This window comes from Strongylocentrotus purpuratus, unplaced genomic scaffold, assembly GCF_000002235.5.
Source record: "Strongylocentrotus purpuratus isolate Spur 01 unplaced genomic scaffold, Spur_5.0 spur5_scaffold_16, whole genome shotgun sequence".
Taxonomy (NCBI): domain Eukaryota; kingdom Metazoa; phylum Echinodermata; class Echinoidea; order Camarodonta; family Strongylocentrotidae; genus Strongylocentrotus; species Strongylocentrotus purpuratus.
Window position 1 is genome coordinate 564,447 of NW_022145601.1, and position 19,074 is coordinate 583,520.

Below are 19,074 nucleotides of genomic sequence, written 5' to 3' on the forward strand. Positions count from 1 at the left end.
GAAATATTTCAAGGTGTTTTTAAGCTACTCTTTAAAGGGATCGTTTAACAATGTTAAATCTGAGATGCACAGCCCTACGTGTTATCAGTGTCTGTGATATGGTGTTATATTGAAGCCCTAAAAAAAAATGCGCTTCAAAAGGATCAAGAAGTGCTCCAAAAAAGTAAAAAACCTTTGAGTGACCTTTTTTAAACATACTCGTTTTCCCCAATAGACGTAAGATTTTCAATCATAAATATCTTGATAATCAGACAGGCGATCGGCTTGTAAAAGTCATGGGGTTCCTGACTGACCTAAAGGTTTATAATTATAATTGTAGCATGAGCTAAATCAAGGATTTTTTTAAAAGATGTAGACAAAGTTACCGGATCCCTTTAATATATTGTACTTGATTTGTTGAAAATCAAAACAAAATATTAGGTGAAGCATAGTGGTGACAAGGATGCATTATTCTATGATCATAACCCCTGTATTTACAATGATTCTAACTTAGAAACTGAGTGTCTTCATTTAAAAAGAATAAATGGTCAACGTTTTTAATGTTGTCAGCAGCTGTTTGGTATTTGTCATTTCCAAATACCAATATTTCTCAGAAACATATTCAGCCCTTTATTATTCCAATTCTGTTCAATCTGCAATGCACAAAGAAAAGAGAGGTCCCAAACATACATGTAAGCATAACATACTTATTCTAGCATTACATACTTATTCTAGCATTACTTATCCTACATTGTATCTTAGGAAATTTTCCATGGAGCTGGGTTAGAAGGTTTCATATTTTCGGAATGACAAAATATATATATATATATATATATGTACATTTTTTTACTGGTAAAATTCTTTCATTGTATGGCATGTATTTTTGTATGTACTCTACACATAGCAAGGGCAGCATGCTGTTAGCCAGATATCTTAATCAGATTGAGATTGTAATTGTTTATTCAATACCTACTGCCAATTTGAAGATTTGTATTGCATTTTTCCCTGGAGGAACAGAAGGGGACTCATTTAAAAAAAAAGTTATCCCATGTACTGGTCTCCCTCTCTCCCCCTCTCTCTCTCTCTCTCTCTCTCTCTCTCTATCTCTCTCTCTTTCTCTGTCCCTTTCTCTCTCTTTTTCTCTCTCTCTCTCTCTCTCCTCTCCATCTCTCTCTCTCTCTCTCTCTCTCTTGCTCTTCAGGATTTATGGTGTTTCATTATTAGTTGTATCTGAATGCTTTACATGATGTATAAAGAATTATTTACTTAGAGTTGGACTGATGCTTAACCTGTTACTGACTGGAATCAAGTGGTCCCTGTGTTAAGCCTATGAGAATTGGACAATTCAGAAGTCAATGGCTTTACATTGCATGCAACTTTTTCACTGCATTCTGAAACCCTCAACTGTCCTATGTTTGTTTCAACCCATGATTTATTTCACCTCATCTGCTATTTTTATTGGATAGATTGGAATCAATGTTTCCAGAAAATACATAAAGCAAATAAAGGAACTTTATCCGTGTTACTTATTGGTGGATTTGAGCTAATGTCATTGATGAAGAAACACAACATCTCAAGAGATCCGAGACCTGTTTCATAAAGCCTGTTTTCAATCACAAATGGTTAAAATCAGTGAAAAATCGGCTGATAACCAATCAGAAGCAATGATTTCACTAGCTTATAACAAAAACTTTCATTATTCACTGATGACAAGTTTTGTGAAATAGGGTCCAATAATCAATAGCATTTCTTTTCACTTTATTAGTGCCATGTTGGGAGCTGCCCTCGCTTGGTGAGATGAGAGCAAACAATCTTGCAATGACGAGAGCTGCAGACTTTGCAACCTTCAGTACTCACAACATGTGCAGAGTTTACCCATCGGCGTATCGGATAGACTCCAGTAACTTCAACCCTCAGCCGCTATGGAACTGTGGATGCCAACTTGGTAAGCCCAAAATGTGAAACTATGTCTGTCTCTTCCTAATGTAACTGATCATTTGCCTCAAAAATTAAGTATTAGAATGCATGAAAATCATTCATCTTTCATTTAATAAAAAAGTTATTTCATTCTGCGAGGAATTTGAAAAAAATCCTTTTGAAGTCGAATATTTATGAAAAATACAAAATTTATGTTTTCTGCCTACAACTTTCATCAATATTTGTCTCCAAACAATTTTTTTTTTTTTTTTTTTTGGGGGGGGGGGGATATCTTTGCAAAAGTGTGTCTGAAATGACATCCTTTTATACATTATCACACAATTTAAGTGGAATGTTGCCATCAAATTTTCGCATATTTGGGGCTCCCAACACTTTAGAGGGGCTTTCACTTTAACTCCTTCATACATGTAAATAGAGGAAATAAATTGAATAAATAAATAATTGGGTGAATAACCCTCTTCCTCCCATTTTTCTTCCAGTTGCTCTGAACTACCAGACTGAAGGTCGTGCTATGCAATTGTTGAGAGCTAAGTTTAGAGCCAATGGGAGCTGTGGTTATGTGCTCAAACCTAGCATCCTCAGACAAGGTAAGTTCCTAATATTTTTAGGAGAATAGGAGCTAACTAAATGGTCATATTTCATGAATCTCAACATCAGGCAGTAAAAGAAACCAGTTTTTGGACTGATTAGTTTTAGAGTGTCAATGTTTTTCAATCTATATAGTATTCGTTTGTAAATAAAAATCATGACATGAATAAAATGAACAAATGTTAGAAAGGTCAATAATATTCTTTAGATTGTACCCATGATCATCAAGTCTTTTTCTTTAATATCAGAGTCACAATTTCATTCATTCAACCATTTTTACTCTTTTTTTAATGCATATCACAGACAAAGTCCATTTTGATGCAACATCCAATAATTCCATTGCTGGCGTCCAGAAGAAGCAACTGACCATTCACATCATCAGCGGTCAGCAGCTACCCAAACCACCACAGAGCCTGCTGGGAGAACGTGGAGAGGTACAATCCTCTTTGATCAAATATTTCAAATATTCATTTTTGTAGAATGTGTAATGTACTCAATAGATGGTCATGGGCATTTTGTGAAATTTATGAACCTACAAAAAACATGAATCCATAACCAATAACTTATGAGATTCAAGATTCAAGATTAATTTATTGTCATGTAAAATATACATAAAATTTGTCTTCGGACATGTTTATGTATGATCTCTCAGATTTGGTGTATCATTTGTAATGTCTTATTCATTTATATCATCTATAAGACTATTATGAGATTATTTACGCTTTCTACGATTCTGCAATTCAGTTTAATTTAGTTACCTACAAATTAAATGTTCGATAAGCCATTAACACTACCGTTACTATATATACATGATTTGCTTTGGCATTATACATATTTTTCATAGAACCCAGTCTAACTGATTCTTGGCTTACTATTTATTGAATTAATGTAACAATTGTATGGTTGAATATATTCATTATAATTGCAAAGTCACTGGTTAATAATAATAATATAATAATAATAAACTGTGTATATTCCCAAAATGTACAGAGTGTATAGAGTTCTCCATTAAGGTGAACATGTATGAGATCATTATAACCTTTTCATTGCTGTCCTCTTCTGTCCCAATTAAAGCATTTATTGGTATTGTATATACATCTTAAATAAGAATACTGTTTCCTTTTTACATTTGTTAATGTCACGTTGATTTTGTTGTTGTTTAGATCATTGACCCCTATGTGGAAGTCGAGGTGGTTGGTCTGAATGGAGATTGCACCAAGGCACAGACTAGGACTGTTCAAGATAATGGTAAGATTTGGGTCCCAATATTGTGTAGTATGATTTAACGAAGTCAGGCTAACTAGGTTTAGATTTAGGGTTAGGGTTAGAGTAAAGGTTAGGGCTAGGGTTAGGGTAAAATGACAAAAAATGACAGTTTTTGCAGCTGGGTCGAGTTATCCCCTGGTCTGAGTTGGCCGTTCCGATTTATCAATATGTAAGAGTATATACTGCTCAAGCAATGCTATAACTGCGTGAAATACAATATAGCAATTTTTCATGATGTAGATTTACAGATATGAAGATTCAAAAGACCAAAACTAATTGCAGATTTATTTTGCATTTAAAAAACTTATAATTTACCTATAGGACAAGCGCAAAGATTTGTAAGAAATCACCTCCTTGTCAGATTAAGTCACTACTGTGTACAAACTTTTTCATTTTATGTAAGAGATAGTGATTGCACATATCAATAGGTGATGTGCCGGACTATTGAAATTGCCATAGAGCTCATATACATTTACTTAAAGTTTTTGCCATTTTTGTTCAGAGGGAGTTCTATTTGTGGGACAATTTTGCGTCCAGTGTGTTGTATTGACCAACGTGATTGTTTTATTCATTCCCCAGGTTTCAATCCAGTCTGGGACTATGTAGTGACATTCCCTGTCACTCTGCCCGAGCTTACTCTGGTCAGGTTTGTTGTATGGGATGAAGATCCCATCGGGAGAGACTTCATTGGCCAGGCAACCTTCCCTTTCACCAGTCTTTGTCAAGGTAGGAGGTTGACCCTTTCAGTCTTGTATACAAATTCAACCAGTAACATTTGACATGTTATATATTATTTCATGAACAGAGCAAATCTTCTCTATATATTTAAAATTCAAAAGGGTTTATTATAAGGATATTTACTAATTATAGCATAGTAAAGATTTGGTCAATATGAATAATAGAAAATGTCATAATGATGGAAAATTTGTCTCCTAAAATTGTGTTTCTGTCAAATCTGATACAAGTTTGTTTAATTGTTGACAACATAGGGGTTAAACCAGTTTGCCCTGCTGTCAGCAGCGAATCTGGTATAGGAAGTGACATGCTGCATTTTACAAATAAAAAAAGCTCTTCCAACAAATTTCATTTTCCTCAACTGAAGTCCTTTAACCATATCGTCCTTGTTTTCACGAAGTGACGGTAGTGAGGAAAATCGTCACGCAAAGTGAATGCAATTTTTTTTCACTACCGTCACTTCGTGAAAACAGCGACGATTTGCTAAGATGATAAAATGTATATCATGTCTTAACATGCTTGCAATTACTCTAAACTGGTTGTAATTTATGTTGATTAATTGTTATTGTTATGCCTCTGAATCTTCCTTTAGGCTACCGTCACATCCATCTTGAGGGTCTTGACCATGCAACTGTCTTTGTTCATGTCACCATTGAAGACTTCACTGATAAGGTAAGTCTGTCACTTACGTAATCATACCATATTTGGCAGATGTCATTAAGAATAACAGTGTACTATTATCAGCCAAATTTCTAAAATAATAATTTTTACTTGTCAAGAAGAATTTGGGGATTTTAGTATATTATGATTTTTTTCAATTCAGTATACATATATGTGTCTTCTGTATTAAAATTAGTAGTGCATTGCTATATACTTGGATTTTCTATCACTCTTCACTCTTTGTTTGTAATTATTTGATATGTTTTGTTACTTATACCATGCATGTACGATTAACAGTATTTATCTAATTGCCTGTGGGTACTAAGTCATCCCTGTATTAAGCCTGCAGGAATGAGATAATTCAGAAGCAAACTGATAAAAGTAAGATTATGTAATACCTGCAATAAATTATGATTAGAATTTAATTGTGAAAGAATAATGCATTATCTCTTCAGCAGAAATACATCAAAAACAGCAAAGGCCTGCGCTCCTCCTCGATCACCCGCACCACATCCTCCCCAAGCCGTAACCGAACCAAATCCGTTGACACGGAAGTCAATCTGATGACCGGTGGAAGCCCCTCCCATCAGGCCTCGCCCAAGAGACGCACATCCCTGGCCGAGAGGCTTGGTATCAGGAGGAGACACAGCACCACAGCACTCCTGGTGGAAGGCATCATGAATGTAACCGGTGGCAGTGGTGGGATCAAGAGTCCTACCTCACCCACTTCCACACCCACCTTTGGTCTGCTGAGGCAGAAGAGAAGGAGCTATGAAGGAGAGATGAGGAAGGGTCGCTCACAAGGTGACGAGGAAGGATGTGATGATGGTGAGATGAATATTCAACTGTATATCAAGGGTTCAGTGATACAAAGATGTAACTCCATATTTTGCCAAAATGAGTATTTGATATCAAAATGTTCTGAAAAATGTGGGCTTTCCAGGAAACACAAAGACTTAACACCCCATTGAAGTCAATGGCTAGTGAAAAATAGACTTAATTTCTTAAGGCCCAAGTGCACAGTGACACATAAACCTCTTTTTTCAAAATGGCCAAAATGGAGTTACGTCTTTGTGTCACTGACCCCTGGACGTGTATCTCTCTGTAAGGCATTTACCTGCGTGTAAGCACACATTCTTCTGATAAAATCACAGATTTTTAAACAATACTACTTTTAATGGCTGTTTAAATTGCATCCATTTACAATCATAGATAAAGATTGATACACTGTAGGTAGCATATTGTTTTAAAATCTTTGATGCGCTTATAAGAAAGTGTGCTGATGCTGACAGGAAGCTAGAATGGTTTTCACCTTTGCTTTCATTTTTATCATCTCCATATCTGCATTTGCAAATATATTCCAGTATTTTAAAGAGGTATGACTGTATTCAAGGAGAGATTTTTTTTTTAATAAAAGAAACATGCGAATGAAGCATGTGAAATCTAACAATATATTGCTATCAAAGGAACAAAAAGATCTCCTATGGAATGATGAGATTTCAGATAGATACACAAGGCTTTGGCATAACCATTTATTGAAATGTACAAGTATACATATGATTGCACTTTGAGCAAAATGAAAATATATTGTATCATATTTATGTGTACAAGTAGGTTTGTTGTGCACATTTCTCTTTTACAATGCATTTTGGTGCCTGCAAATTGTAGACAATAGTGAATGCGAGGAAAAGTAGAGATTGTGGTCCATATAACATATTTTCATAAAGTCAGTATATACTGCAGTACTGGCAAACAGACATTAACAAACATCTGAACACAATGTCTCTCTTACAAATTTCAAAACTGCAGTATTTTTGTCTGTTAATCACCTATGTTGTGTCTCAATAATTTGGATGCTGGTGGATGCCTCGCAAGATCCAAGGTGGGAGAAAGACAAACAATGCTTGGCCAACTTGTTTCTGTATTGAAGTCATTTTGAAAGATTCATCATTTGGGATTCATTATGACATTGTCAGTTGATATTGAAAGTAAATAGTGTCCACAAAGTTAGATTACATTTTGATCACTAGTAATCAATTATGCTTGGTTCATATAAAACATCAATTAGCTGTGAACTGATTTACCCCTTTTGAAATTTCATGTGAATTCATATTGTCATTAATCTGCAGTAAATGGACAGCTTCCAAAATTTTATTAAGTTGTATTTATTATAAGATATTGAAGGTTTTTAAATATTTCTCACATGCCTCAAATGCAAGATATTTTAATCACTTAACAACATTTTATTTCATGTTCTAACCCATCTACTTACAAAGGATCAAAGTGACAGGTAAAATCCTTTGTGACATTCATTGAACTTATGTTTAATAAGTGTGTGACTGGTTACGTAATGTGTGATCACTTTATGCATGCAATCATATATTTATTCATGTATGCATTTGTTTGCTGTTGTATTAGATATTTGGCAGCACAAACTATTGATTTGCTTCCCTATCTTTTAGCTAATATTTTGCCTGTTGTTGATGTTCTGACTCTTACTTTCTATTATAAGGGCATCTGATATCAAATATCAATTATTGGCATAAACGTATCTTTATACTTTAAACTTATTAGTCTTAACTTGTTTTTTTATTCCCCAAAACATATATGTGATCAATAACTCAGAATGTTACCAGGATATATGCACTCTTCAAATAACATAATGTGTTTGATGTAATTGTGCATATTTGGGGTTGATATATATACTTGTCAATTGTAAATATCTTTTCTTTTTGAAGGGTGTAAAAGATAGCAATAATATTTCTTTCTGTATTTTGTTCTCTTTTTATAATTCCATGATTGATAGCCTTTTGCTTTAGATCAATCACATTTCTATCTCCTTTTTTCAGATTGATTGATTTATAATACAATTTTCTTCAATTTCACTTTGTATCTACAGTAACACTCTCTTTCCTCTTGATCTATGTACCATATAATATCACTTATTCAAAACTAAAATGTTTAAATATTGTTTTTTGTTTTTCTTATTTACTCAGTTTTTGGTGATGACGACTGTGACTTGAGTCCTGTTGACTGTGATGCCATTTTGGATCGCATCATGTCCAGTGAGGTAGCGGTAGAGCTAGAGGCAGATGGTAGTCTGAGTGTTCCTCTCAATGAGATTATACACATCCTCCGCCTAGGAATTTCTCCTTCACAAATCATCCAAGTCATCCAAGATGGCCGCTTGAGTCTGAGACCAGCGCTCCATGAGGTTCCTCCCATTAGCTCAGTAGGAGATTCTTTGAATGTTGCTGCTAAAGGTGAACTAGAGTCCAGTCCAATGGACACTCAAGAAGGATTAGGTAGTGGAATCCTTTCCAAGTTAGAACATTATGACCCTGAGCCAGCTCCTACCTTGAGTAGAATCTTAGACGATGATGATCTTGTGTTTCCTATGAATAATAATGATATCTCAACAGAGATGGAGGCCCTCCTGTCTGCCCGCTTTACGAAGGAGAGACTAGCCTTTGGGATGGTGTCCTATGATGAGTGTTCTTCGACTGAAGACTGCTCAAGTCTGGAATCTGCTGAGGTTTTTGTGACTGACACTCCAATAACTGACCCTCCAATAACTGACCATGTAACCAATAATACATTAACTGATCATGTGACCAATAATAAATCAACTGACCATGTGACCAATGAAACATCAACTGACCATGTGACCAATGACACATTAACTGATCAGGTGACGGATAACAAATCAAGTGATCATGTGACCAATGACACACCAACTGACCATGTGACCGATAATGCAACGGGTGAACTCCTTTCAGGAGAGAATGGTCTTGTCTCTGGAGAGGTTCATGCAAAGCCAGAGCAAGAGATAGAAATACAAGAAAGAGAAATAGGAGTACCACAGTTAACAAACTCCTCTGAATACAAGGTAGAAGGTAATAGTGAGGCAGATGGGATTCTAGACGACCCCTGTCTCCAGGAAAATCAGGGTAGTAACTATGATAACCAGGGGGATATCGTGTATGATATTGTAGAACAAGATGATAATGTAGTACATGTACCTGGACATGTTGAGTTGGCTTCACAGCCAAATGAATTTGTCCAAAGGTCGAATCAAGATGATGTTTCTTCAAACAGTAATGAGGGTATGTGTATGTCGAGGATGGGGAACCCTAGTAAATTCTCTTCATGTAATGGGAATAATGACGTAGTCAATGCATACAGTAATAACTCCTATCTAAGAAAGAATGAGGATCATTGTAATCTTAGCTTAGTAGATCACTCTCAAGGGTATATGCAATATCCAGAGGGCAGAGAAAGGCAGTTATCACAAGAGTGTGTCAAACAACTTGTACAAGGTCAGACAGAAGTAGAACTAGATTCGGTTTCTCAAGGCCAGACACGAAACCCAGAGTATTGTGAATCAGAAGGACAAATGGATTCTCTTTCCAATGTTGTGGACTCCATGTTTGATCTGGTAGCCAGCCTTGCAGAACAAGAGAGGGAGCTACAAACCTTAGAAGAGAGAAACTATGTGACAAAAGAGTTAAATGCTATCGTTAGCCCTTCTAATGGGGAAGAAAACCTATACAGAAAGAGTCCAGAAGACCTACATCCAAATGTTGGGCCACCAAATTGTACTGAAGACACCAAAATGCAAGTGCAAACACCCAAATCTCTGGAATATACTGGAAATACGCAGTTCCATGATTATAGCTGGCATCAATCAAGACATTCTGAAGGCCCTCTCAACGAGTCTGAACTAAAGGAGGCTTCTTGTAATCTTCCAGATTCTTCTGATAGGTGGAATACTCATGACCAGCCAAGACCACTGACACGCACAGGGCTGTCACCAGATACAACTCCTCTGAAGAGTTCAAACCTTACTTCAAAAGTGAATGGAGACCTGCCAGATGATACAGTTCCACTGGAACACTCTTCTTCCAGTCATAGACCAAGAAAGAAGTCATTGGTAAAAGTTCTTAGTGGGCTTTTCCAGAAGTATGAACTGTTCGATGCCAAGCAGACCGAGTCCTTCAGCAAAGGAATAAGATCATCCCTTAGAAGGAAATTCATGACTCGAAGTGTGCCCGACATCAGCAAGATGAGCTTCAAGCAAGAGGAGGAAGATGAGAGCAAGGAGAGTAATGGGTACATGCAGAGTGTTAAGAAGAAAGTATGGTCATCCAGTAACCAAGACATAAGAACTACAAGACCAGTAAGTAAGAGCTTTGAGAACCTCTGTGGTATCATGGAAGAATCTCAAACAACAAAGATGGCTCGGATGTTTTGTTCTAGCTATACCAACATTGACGCAACCGAGAATGGATGTTCACCGTACAGATCCGAACTTTCAGATGACTATGACACTAAGATGATTCCCAGTGGAGACCATGAACCTAATGGCTTTGTACATATGAGGGAGCAAGATGTCGATGAAAGTGCTCTTAGCAGCGTGGTTGTTTTCACGGAGGACAAGGCAATTCAGACTGATGAGGTAACAAATGCAGTGTCTTTGAAGGACCAAAGGCCTAAACTTAATAGATTGATACGAGGTTCATGGAATCGTAATGGTCAGCCAACAAGACCTCTCAGTTGCCCTGTATTACCTCAAGAAACCAGCAATGAGAGCAATAAAAACAGGATTGTGTACTTTCATGAACAACCCCTTGATAAGCCTCATGTTTCTTCAAGCCTTAAACAGAAGAACTGCACACAAGGAGAAGGACCAAATGAAGATGTTGAGCAACAATCGAAACACTTGCTTGACCTTGAAGATATCATAGTTACATTGGAAGATGTGTCCTCTGAAGACCCTGATAGTGGCGATGATGCAGGGGACTTTAGCAGTCACATTTGCATGGTTCGAGGATGTAACTGTGGTGTTAATGATCTTTCCAACCTCCTAGACTCTAGTCTCTTGGTTGAAACTTGCTTTACTGGAGCCGAAGATGAAGTGGCAAATGAAGTAGAACAACAGATGAGATCAAACTTTCAGAAAACTGGGGATTTTTATGCAAGAAAGGATAAGCAAGAGAATGATGCAACAGAGAGGGATGCAACTGATGATGATCAGACATCAAGGACTACCAGGTCTGTTACACCTCTGAGAAGCATAATTGATGATAAGGAATCAAATACTTCCTTTGGCACTGGTCATAGCATTTCATCCATACATACTCACCTAGGAGGCGCTCGCCGGAGCATAGGAACGTTCAGAAGCGAATACAATCGCAGCTTTGATGACAGTGACAACACTGACGATGAGGGAAAGACGTTGACAAACAGTCCACAGAAGACAGTTTCACCAGGTACTTGTATGAGTGAACAAACTCCACCTGATCTTAAACAAGAATCAATCATCAGTATCCTTGATCTAAAACCTATTCAGGAAGTTGAAATCCTGGAAGACAGTTTTAGCAGTGAAAGTATCCCCTCATTAAGTTCCACTGATGGAACTTCAGCTTCAGAGAATATTGATACAGATCCAGAACAGCTAGACAATCCAGTAGATGATGGAGAAGCAAGTATAAAGGAAGAGGGGGAAGTTTCTCAAGAAGGAAATGTCACTCCAACTAATGGTATCAATGGCCAGTGTTCTTCCAAGAAAGAGGCTGATGAAAGTGCTAGGAGAACAGGTCAAGAAAATAATACAGAGATTGTAGAAGAAGAAGCTAGACCCAAGAGTGTTAGCAGTGAATGTTCCTATGATATGTTCAAGTCTTTAGATGAATTGAGTACTGTGCTAGATGATGAGTTGCTTCATGGGAGGAACCATAGCAGGGGTTCCACTCCTACATGTACTTCCTACACTTCTCATTCCATCCAACCACTCAAAGTAATAACACCTATCAAAGAGGTGGGTAGAAGTCCCACAAGTTCTAACGTTGAGAATAGTGAGGATATTAGAGCTGTGCAAAATGAATTTGATTTCCCCTCTGTAAAATGTAGCAACATGGTACTTGCTAGACCTGACAAAGTACCTGTCGGTTCAAGTAATGCCAACGAAGAAAGAGCACATGGAAGGCCTCCAGTGCCTCCAAGACCTGTGATAGGAAGTGGCATTTCAGTCAGGTTCTTGGGTCAAATCCCTCGTCAGATGTCTGCATACACCTACAGCGACTCTGATTCAGATTATGATTCAACAACGAGTGGTTCATCCCAAGAGACTGTGGTTGAGCTCATTCCACAATTTGCCAGGCCAATGGCCAAGCCTCTCGTTCCACCTAAGAGCCCAAATCTGAAGGCACAGCTCGTAAAACAAGGCTCCAAGGAAAAACCTCCAGTTCCACCTAAACCGCAACACATCAAAGCACTTGCAGCAGAAAAGAGAGCCAAAGCACTCCAAAAGAGTAACAGTCTTGAAACATCCCCTGACACTACTTTCCCAGAATTTCCTTCCCAGAAGGAAGATTCTTCCTTTTTCAAGTTCAAGGGTGAAGACACTGTAACTGGAGGGCAAGCAGGATCCATCGATGGAAATGGCCACAAAGGAATTCTCTCCTCAGGAATGTTATCACCAGGGTTAATAAATTCCTTGACAAGTATTCCACCAAACCCATCACCAACCCCAAGCGATCCAAATCGGGGCCCTTCTAGCCAGAACACTCCATCATTACATGAGCATTTGGAAAGTACGTACGGTGTAACTACAAGAAAGAAACTCAGAGCAAAGCCTCCGCTGGAGCATAGGCACAGTACAGGTTCTTTGTTTTCTCTAGCTGATCTCCCAAGCATCAATGACAGAGCTGCAGGACTCCCACATACTGCTCAGGAAACCATCCAAGATGAAGAATTCCTTGAGATATGGGATCAGTCACTTGAGAGTTGGTCTCTGGATAGAAAGAAGCGATCAAGTCAGAGAGTCTACTTCATGCTAAATGTCTGATGGAAATATGAACAGTAAACTTGCCATTTTATAGCAATTTTTAAATGATATATACAGTACATGCTGGTGCCTTGCTTGCTTCTCCTGTAATACAATGGACTAGGTTCTGATTGATATCTGTGATATATGTAAGAATCATTGTCAATAAGGGTGTACATGATGAACAAATCTGAAATTTAGCCAGCTTTACCTCAGCTTTGTATCTGAGGGATCACATTTCTCATTGAAAAAATACCACTCTACTGTGAGAGTATACTCCGTGTCTCCTTTCGAGAAGTCCAGCTTAGTTAAAAAACATCCTTATTTAGCAATAGTATTATGATGATCAGCACATATTATCATGTTGAGGGTTCAGTGACACAAAGATGTTACTCCATATTTTGCCAAAATGAGTATTTGATATCAAAATGTTCAGAAAAATGTGGGCTTTGTAGGAAACACAAAGACTTAACTCCACCCAACGCCCCCATTGAAGCCAATGGCTAGTGAAACATAGACTTAACTCCTTAAGTCTCTATAGTGCTCAGTGACACCTAAACCACTTTTTCTCAAAATGGCCAAAATGGAGTTACGTCTTTGTGTCACTGATCCCTCTTTGTACTATCCCATCTTTGCTTCTCACAAGTTACAAGTTTTGCAAAGGGTATGAAGAGTTTCATTTCTACCATATGCCTATTCAGTGTAGCTGTAGAACAGGTGGAAGTACCTATATTTGCTGGTCCATTTGGTTCTTTGAGGGGTGCATTCTATGTTTGTGGGAGCATGTCTGAAAGAAACAGAAAAAAAATGATTGAACGGTATACATCAGGACTGTAATATTATTTGTATACACATACAATGTACATGTACTTATGATTCTTAAGCATTATTCTTTACTTAATTCTTTATATGTGGTAACTGAAATTCATGTCTGTTAAGAAATTCATCTGAATTTCTCGTATTTTAATTTTTGACGTCACTTTTTGATACAAGGTCAAATATAAATGTTTATGTTCATATATCTTACAGTTTTCTCTAGTTTATTTACTGACAGCATTAAAACTGTACATTTAGGATGTGCTTTTCTACAGTAGAAGAAATTTATCTTATTTTTACAATTGATGTGATTTTCAAGAATTAATGGAAACATTGTATATATTACCTCTGAAAGATTTTATGAAACTGATGTATGATTTCGGGTTGACAGTTTATTTTCTAATCGTGATGTATTTGACGTTAAAATGACAACTCTAGTAGTGTTTTTCATAATTTATTGATAAAAACTGAATATTTTGTTTTATTGGTGTTCTTTGTCAGAGACAACTATATTTACCTAATTGATCAGAACTATCACTTAATTACATTTTACTATAGTTCTCTATAACATTCTCGTGGTAATAAATTTTATCTTGTTAGCATTATTTATTGATTGATTGAGAATATGTGCAATGTATTGACCTTATATACTGCTGCTTTACATTATTTGGTTGTGTTTTACTTTGTTATTTTTCTTTTTTGGGGGGTGATAGGTTATTGCTCCAGCTTTTATGTGTTATTCCTAATATGATTGTATACAAAATGATAGGTCACACTTTTCTGTTTACATGTAGGCTTGTTTTATTAATATGCACAGTGTTTTATAATGTACTACTTACAACTTTCTTATTTTCATATTATATGTAGGTATTCGGGTTATATATGTAACATTTTACAAGAAGGTAACAACTAGATTTAAAGCAGGAGTTTATATTACAATGGTATCCTTCTCGTGTCTTTGATCACTGTTTTAGTTTAAGAAATGACTGTTTAAATTTATCAAAATCATAGGGTATATTCACATTTCTGTTAAAGTGATTCTTTCAATTGATTTAAATCTCTCATTTTGTAACAGAAAAACATAACTCCAATCAACAAATAAACAAATAGATATCCATCTAATATGCTTGTAGACTTCCTTTATTTTTATTCACCAAAATGTATTATTGGTTTTTATTATATGAAATTGTTATATGAATAGTGAAAAGTAATACATTCTATATTAAGTTCTGTAATTGCAATTTTTATATATCCCTCTCATGTCTTTGCAATTCTTATTTTCTTGTGAGAAAAATAAATTTCTCAACAGATTTGTATACAACACAATTAAGAGAGATTTGTGTATAAAAGCCATTGTAACAGCGCAAAAAAAAACTCAATTGAATTGTCCCTATGACCTTTGTTTATAACCCTCGGACCAAACCAGCCCATCATAATCATCTTGTGTATTACCATCCCTGGACAAACTACATTTAGTGACACTACTCCATGGACAAAGTCCCTGAAGAAACTATTACAAAAAATTACCCCGAAGATAGATACATCCACACCCAACCACACCTAGAACAACTACCCTCGTTATGACCATCCTCTTACAAGCTGCCCTTTAAAAAACTGCAACGCCTTAACAAAAAAAAATCACCCTTGGACAAATTACATTAAGGACAACTTCTCCTTAGAAAAACTACACTCTTGCCTAGCCTTTCATACTGACCACCCCGTGACAATTGCCCCCCCCCCCCCCTAGACGACTATCCACTCCCAAACTACCCTCGGACAAGCACCCCTTGGACAAACCTCACCTTTGACTTGACAGACAAGCCCGAGATAACTATATCATAGACGACTACAATCCACAGACAAAATACATGTACCCCTAGGACTATTGCTCATGTATAGTCATCGCTAGACCAAACAACCTCTAGGACAACTACCATATTATGACAAACTATACACACTGAACTGGCATCCCAGACAGGCTACCCCGGGACAAGTACCCCTCAACTACCATCCCTAAAAAAATTATCCTTGGATTAGCAACCCAGGGAAATCTACCCCTAGGACAACTAAACCTGTGTCTACCAACCCCAGACAACTACCCTTGTCTACATGTAGCATCCCCAAACGAAATTCCCCTAGAACAACTAAACCAAAGACTAGCTTTCCTGGAAAAACTACCCTGGGGCAACCATCCAATATAATGCCGTCCACAAACAAACTTCATCTAGGACAACTACCTTGGACAAACTACCCCCTAGATATACATCCTCGGACAAACTACTCCGATGACAACTGACATGTGTAAAGTCATTTCCAGACAAACGACTTCTAGGACAAACTAAACCCTGGACCTGCATCCCATATATACCTTCTCGAAACAACTGTCGCCTAGACGACCATCCCCACACAAACTACTCCCTGGTCCACCATCCCCAGAAATCTATCATTGGCAAAACTAAACCCTTGACTAACTTTCCCAGAAAATCTACCATTAGGACACCTACCCATTGACTAGGATCCCCAGACATACTACCCCTATGAAAATCACTCTTGGACTACATCTTAAACAACCAAACTACCTGGTACAACTACACGTGCCCCTTGGATTACCATCCCAGACAAACTACCCCCTAGCAAAACCACTCTTGGACTAAATCTTAGACAACAAAACTTTCTGGGATAACTATTCGTGCCACTTGGATTACCATCCTCAGAACAACTATCCCATATACTACCACTTATCTCTGGAAAATCCAGCACTAGGAAAATTACTCTTAGAACCCATCATCAATTTAGTTGTTAATGCCCTTGCACTAGCATCACCAGACGAGCTACCCCAAAGACAACTTTTCTTTCACTTCTATCCCTAGACTACCTCTAGGACAACTGTTACTGTCCTCTAGATGGAAACACTATTCCTAGGAGAAATATCCCACTGACTTGTTATCCCCGGACAAACTACCGATGAACTACTACCTGCATGGACTAGCATCCAAGACAAGTGACCCTTGGGACAACTCTCCATTGACTAGCATCCTTGGGCGAACTATCACTAGGTCAAATACACGTTAGACCTGAACATCTAGGACCCTTTTCTCCCTGGACTATAATCCTCGGAAAGACTACTTTGGAACAACTACCCCTGTACTAGCATTGCCGGACAAACAGCCCTTAGGACAACTGTCACTAGACTACCATTTCCAGGAGAAGAAAAAAACTACCCCTGGGACAACTAATTCTTCGATCGGAAAGACTACTTTGGAACAAATTTCCCTGGACTAGCATTCCCGGACAAACAGCCCTTAGGACAACTGTCACTAGAATACCATTTCAGAAGAAGAACAAATCTACCCCCTTGGACAACAATCGCTAGACTACCACAATTCCTGGAGAAACTTAACTGGGACAACTAACCTCTGTATTTGACCTAACATCCTCTGACAAACAACCCCTATGAGAAATCCCCTCAATGTAGGGTAATTGGAGTATTTATCATTAAGTGTTTCTTCTTCTTGTATTAAAATGGTGGTATTTTTCCGAGGTGATAGTCATGTATAAAGTCGTCCAAATGAAGAGACGATTTAGGTCTTTATTACGGTTTACAAGAGAGATATAATTGGACTTTATGGTGATGATGTAAATAAGTGATAAATCGCTTTTGCTAAGTTTCCCTATACCCCTTGATATTTGGGGTTAATATCTTCAAAAACTCACCAAACTTGTTAATATTCTGTCCTGATTTATTCCTAATTAGCAATATTGCAAATATTCATGATTTATGATTATTATACCTTAATTTCATTTTAGTACACGCATATGGGAAATACGACTTCTTGGCAATGATAGTTATGATTTAATTATATAACGTTATTCATTTCTCATGTTTAAAGTAATTTGGATTACTGTAAACATTTCTTTGATTGTTGAAATGACCGTACATTTTGGTCCTCGTACTGTAAATAGTTATAATTGACTTGTAAATACCGGTTCAATCATGTAAAATGTAAACATTATATCATACAAAAGCCTGTATAAAAATGATGAACATTTGTTGCATTAATAAAGTTTAGAAACAAAATTCGCAAACCAATTTAGCAGTCGTCTTTGTATCTTCTCAGGGAATAGTGATGTATGAGTATGAATGTGCCCAGTGGCGGATCCAGTAGTGGGGTGGTCCGGGCCCCCTCCCCTTGCCACAAAATAGGTTAAACAAAGATGGGGGTTGGGTGTTTAGGGTAAAAAGGAGTGTTCACCCCCCCCCCTCTCTTATCGGAAAATCCTGGATCCGCCACTGACTGTGCCCTCTAGTATTATGATTCGAAGATACCATTTATTATTTATAAGGGAATAGTGGTCGATTGGTACTGTAACGGAGTTGTTTCAACGTAGCGGGCGCACGTGGGTCAGTGCATGCGGGTGGGCAGTTAGTTATTAGGCATGAGCAAGAGAGGACGTGTTCGGGCAGGTAGCTAGGGAGGGCAGGATAAGATAGGTGAAACAGGGTGAATCGGAGGACTGCTACTAGCTGTTGAAGGGAAGTTACATTGTAAAGTTGGAGTTCTTCGTGAATAAAGGCAAGTACCTTTTGATGTAAAATGACACTGTGTTTCCGTGTATTATAGAAAAGTAGCGTGATCTGAGTGCGATCGATGATGTTGGAGTGATAGCTTCACTGTTTATGAAAGAACCGTGCGGGTGATTGGAGTCTCGTGAGATTTATTGACCGCTCGGTAAATGGTGCAGGGACCCCGGACAAAACCCGTTACATTGGTGGCCGCGGTGGGATAAACATGCTGAAGCAGGAATTAAGCAACATCAAGTGATTATCGGGAATGCTAGTTCGCCTACACCTACGCCTTCACCTACTACTAGTTCACCTACACCTACACCTACTATAGTTCACCTACACCTACTATAGTTCACCTACACCTACTATAGTTCACCTACGCCTTCACCTACTAGTTCACCTACGCCTACACCTACTATAGTTCACCTACACCTACTATAGTTCACCTACGCCTTCACCTACTAGTTCACCTACGCCTACACTTACTATAGTTTACCTGAACCTACTAGTTCACCTACATATATAAGTGCCTATTCTCCACATCCTTTCACCTACGTAAAGCGCCTATAATGCTCTTCGTGTTATCACCTAAATAGCGCCTACACACAGCACACTTGCCCAGCTACACAGCACACAGTTTGAAGTTGTTGGATCACCATGTGGCAGTATGGCAACTAGCCTGCATTCGGTGGAGGAG

At 37.7% G+C, this 19,074-nt stretch overlaps 1 protein-coding gene and 1 long non-coding RNA gene across 6 annotated transcripts in view; one reads left to right on the forward strand and one right to left on the reverse strand.

Annotated features, from left to right (window-relative positions):
- The window catches only part of LOC578345, an 82,829-nt gene extending 64,933 nt beyond the window's left edge, over positions 1-17,896 (forward strand). For 4 of the 5 annotated variants that reach the window (XM_030986500.1, XM_030986504.1, XM_030986501.1 and 1 more), the window contains 8 exons: positions 1,745-1,924; positions 2,397-2,504; positions 2,809-2,939; positions 3,669-3,753; positions 4,351-4,497; positions 5,099-5,178; positions 5,622-5,994; positions 8,163-17,896. In XM_030986500.1, coding sequence (XP_030842360.1) covers positions 1,745-1,924; positions 2,397-2,504; positions 2,809-2,939; positions 3,669-3,753; positions 4,351-4,497; positions 5,099-5,178; positions 5,622-5,994; positions 8,163-13,015 — 5,957 coding nt within the window. In that variant the 3' untranslated portion in view covers positions 13,016-17,896. The remainder of the gene's footprint in view (positions 1-1,744; positions 1,925-2,396; positions 2,505-2,808; positions 2,940-3,668; positions 3,754-4,350; positions 4,498-5,098; positions 5,179-5,621; positions 5,995-8,162) is intronic. The other variant, XM_030986503.1, reaches the window with a different exon arrangement.
- A 551-nt stretch (positions 17,897-18,447) lies between these two features.
- On the reverse strand, positions 18,448-18,874 carry LOC115924433. Its single transcript, XR_004064289.1, has 2 exons — positions 18,824-18,874; positions 18,448-18,713 (listed from the first exon to the last, which is right to left on the reverse strand). It is a non-coding gene; the product is annotated as an uncharacterized LOC115924433 (long non-coding RNA).
- Positions 18,875-19,074: the final 200 nt, after the last annotated feature.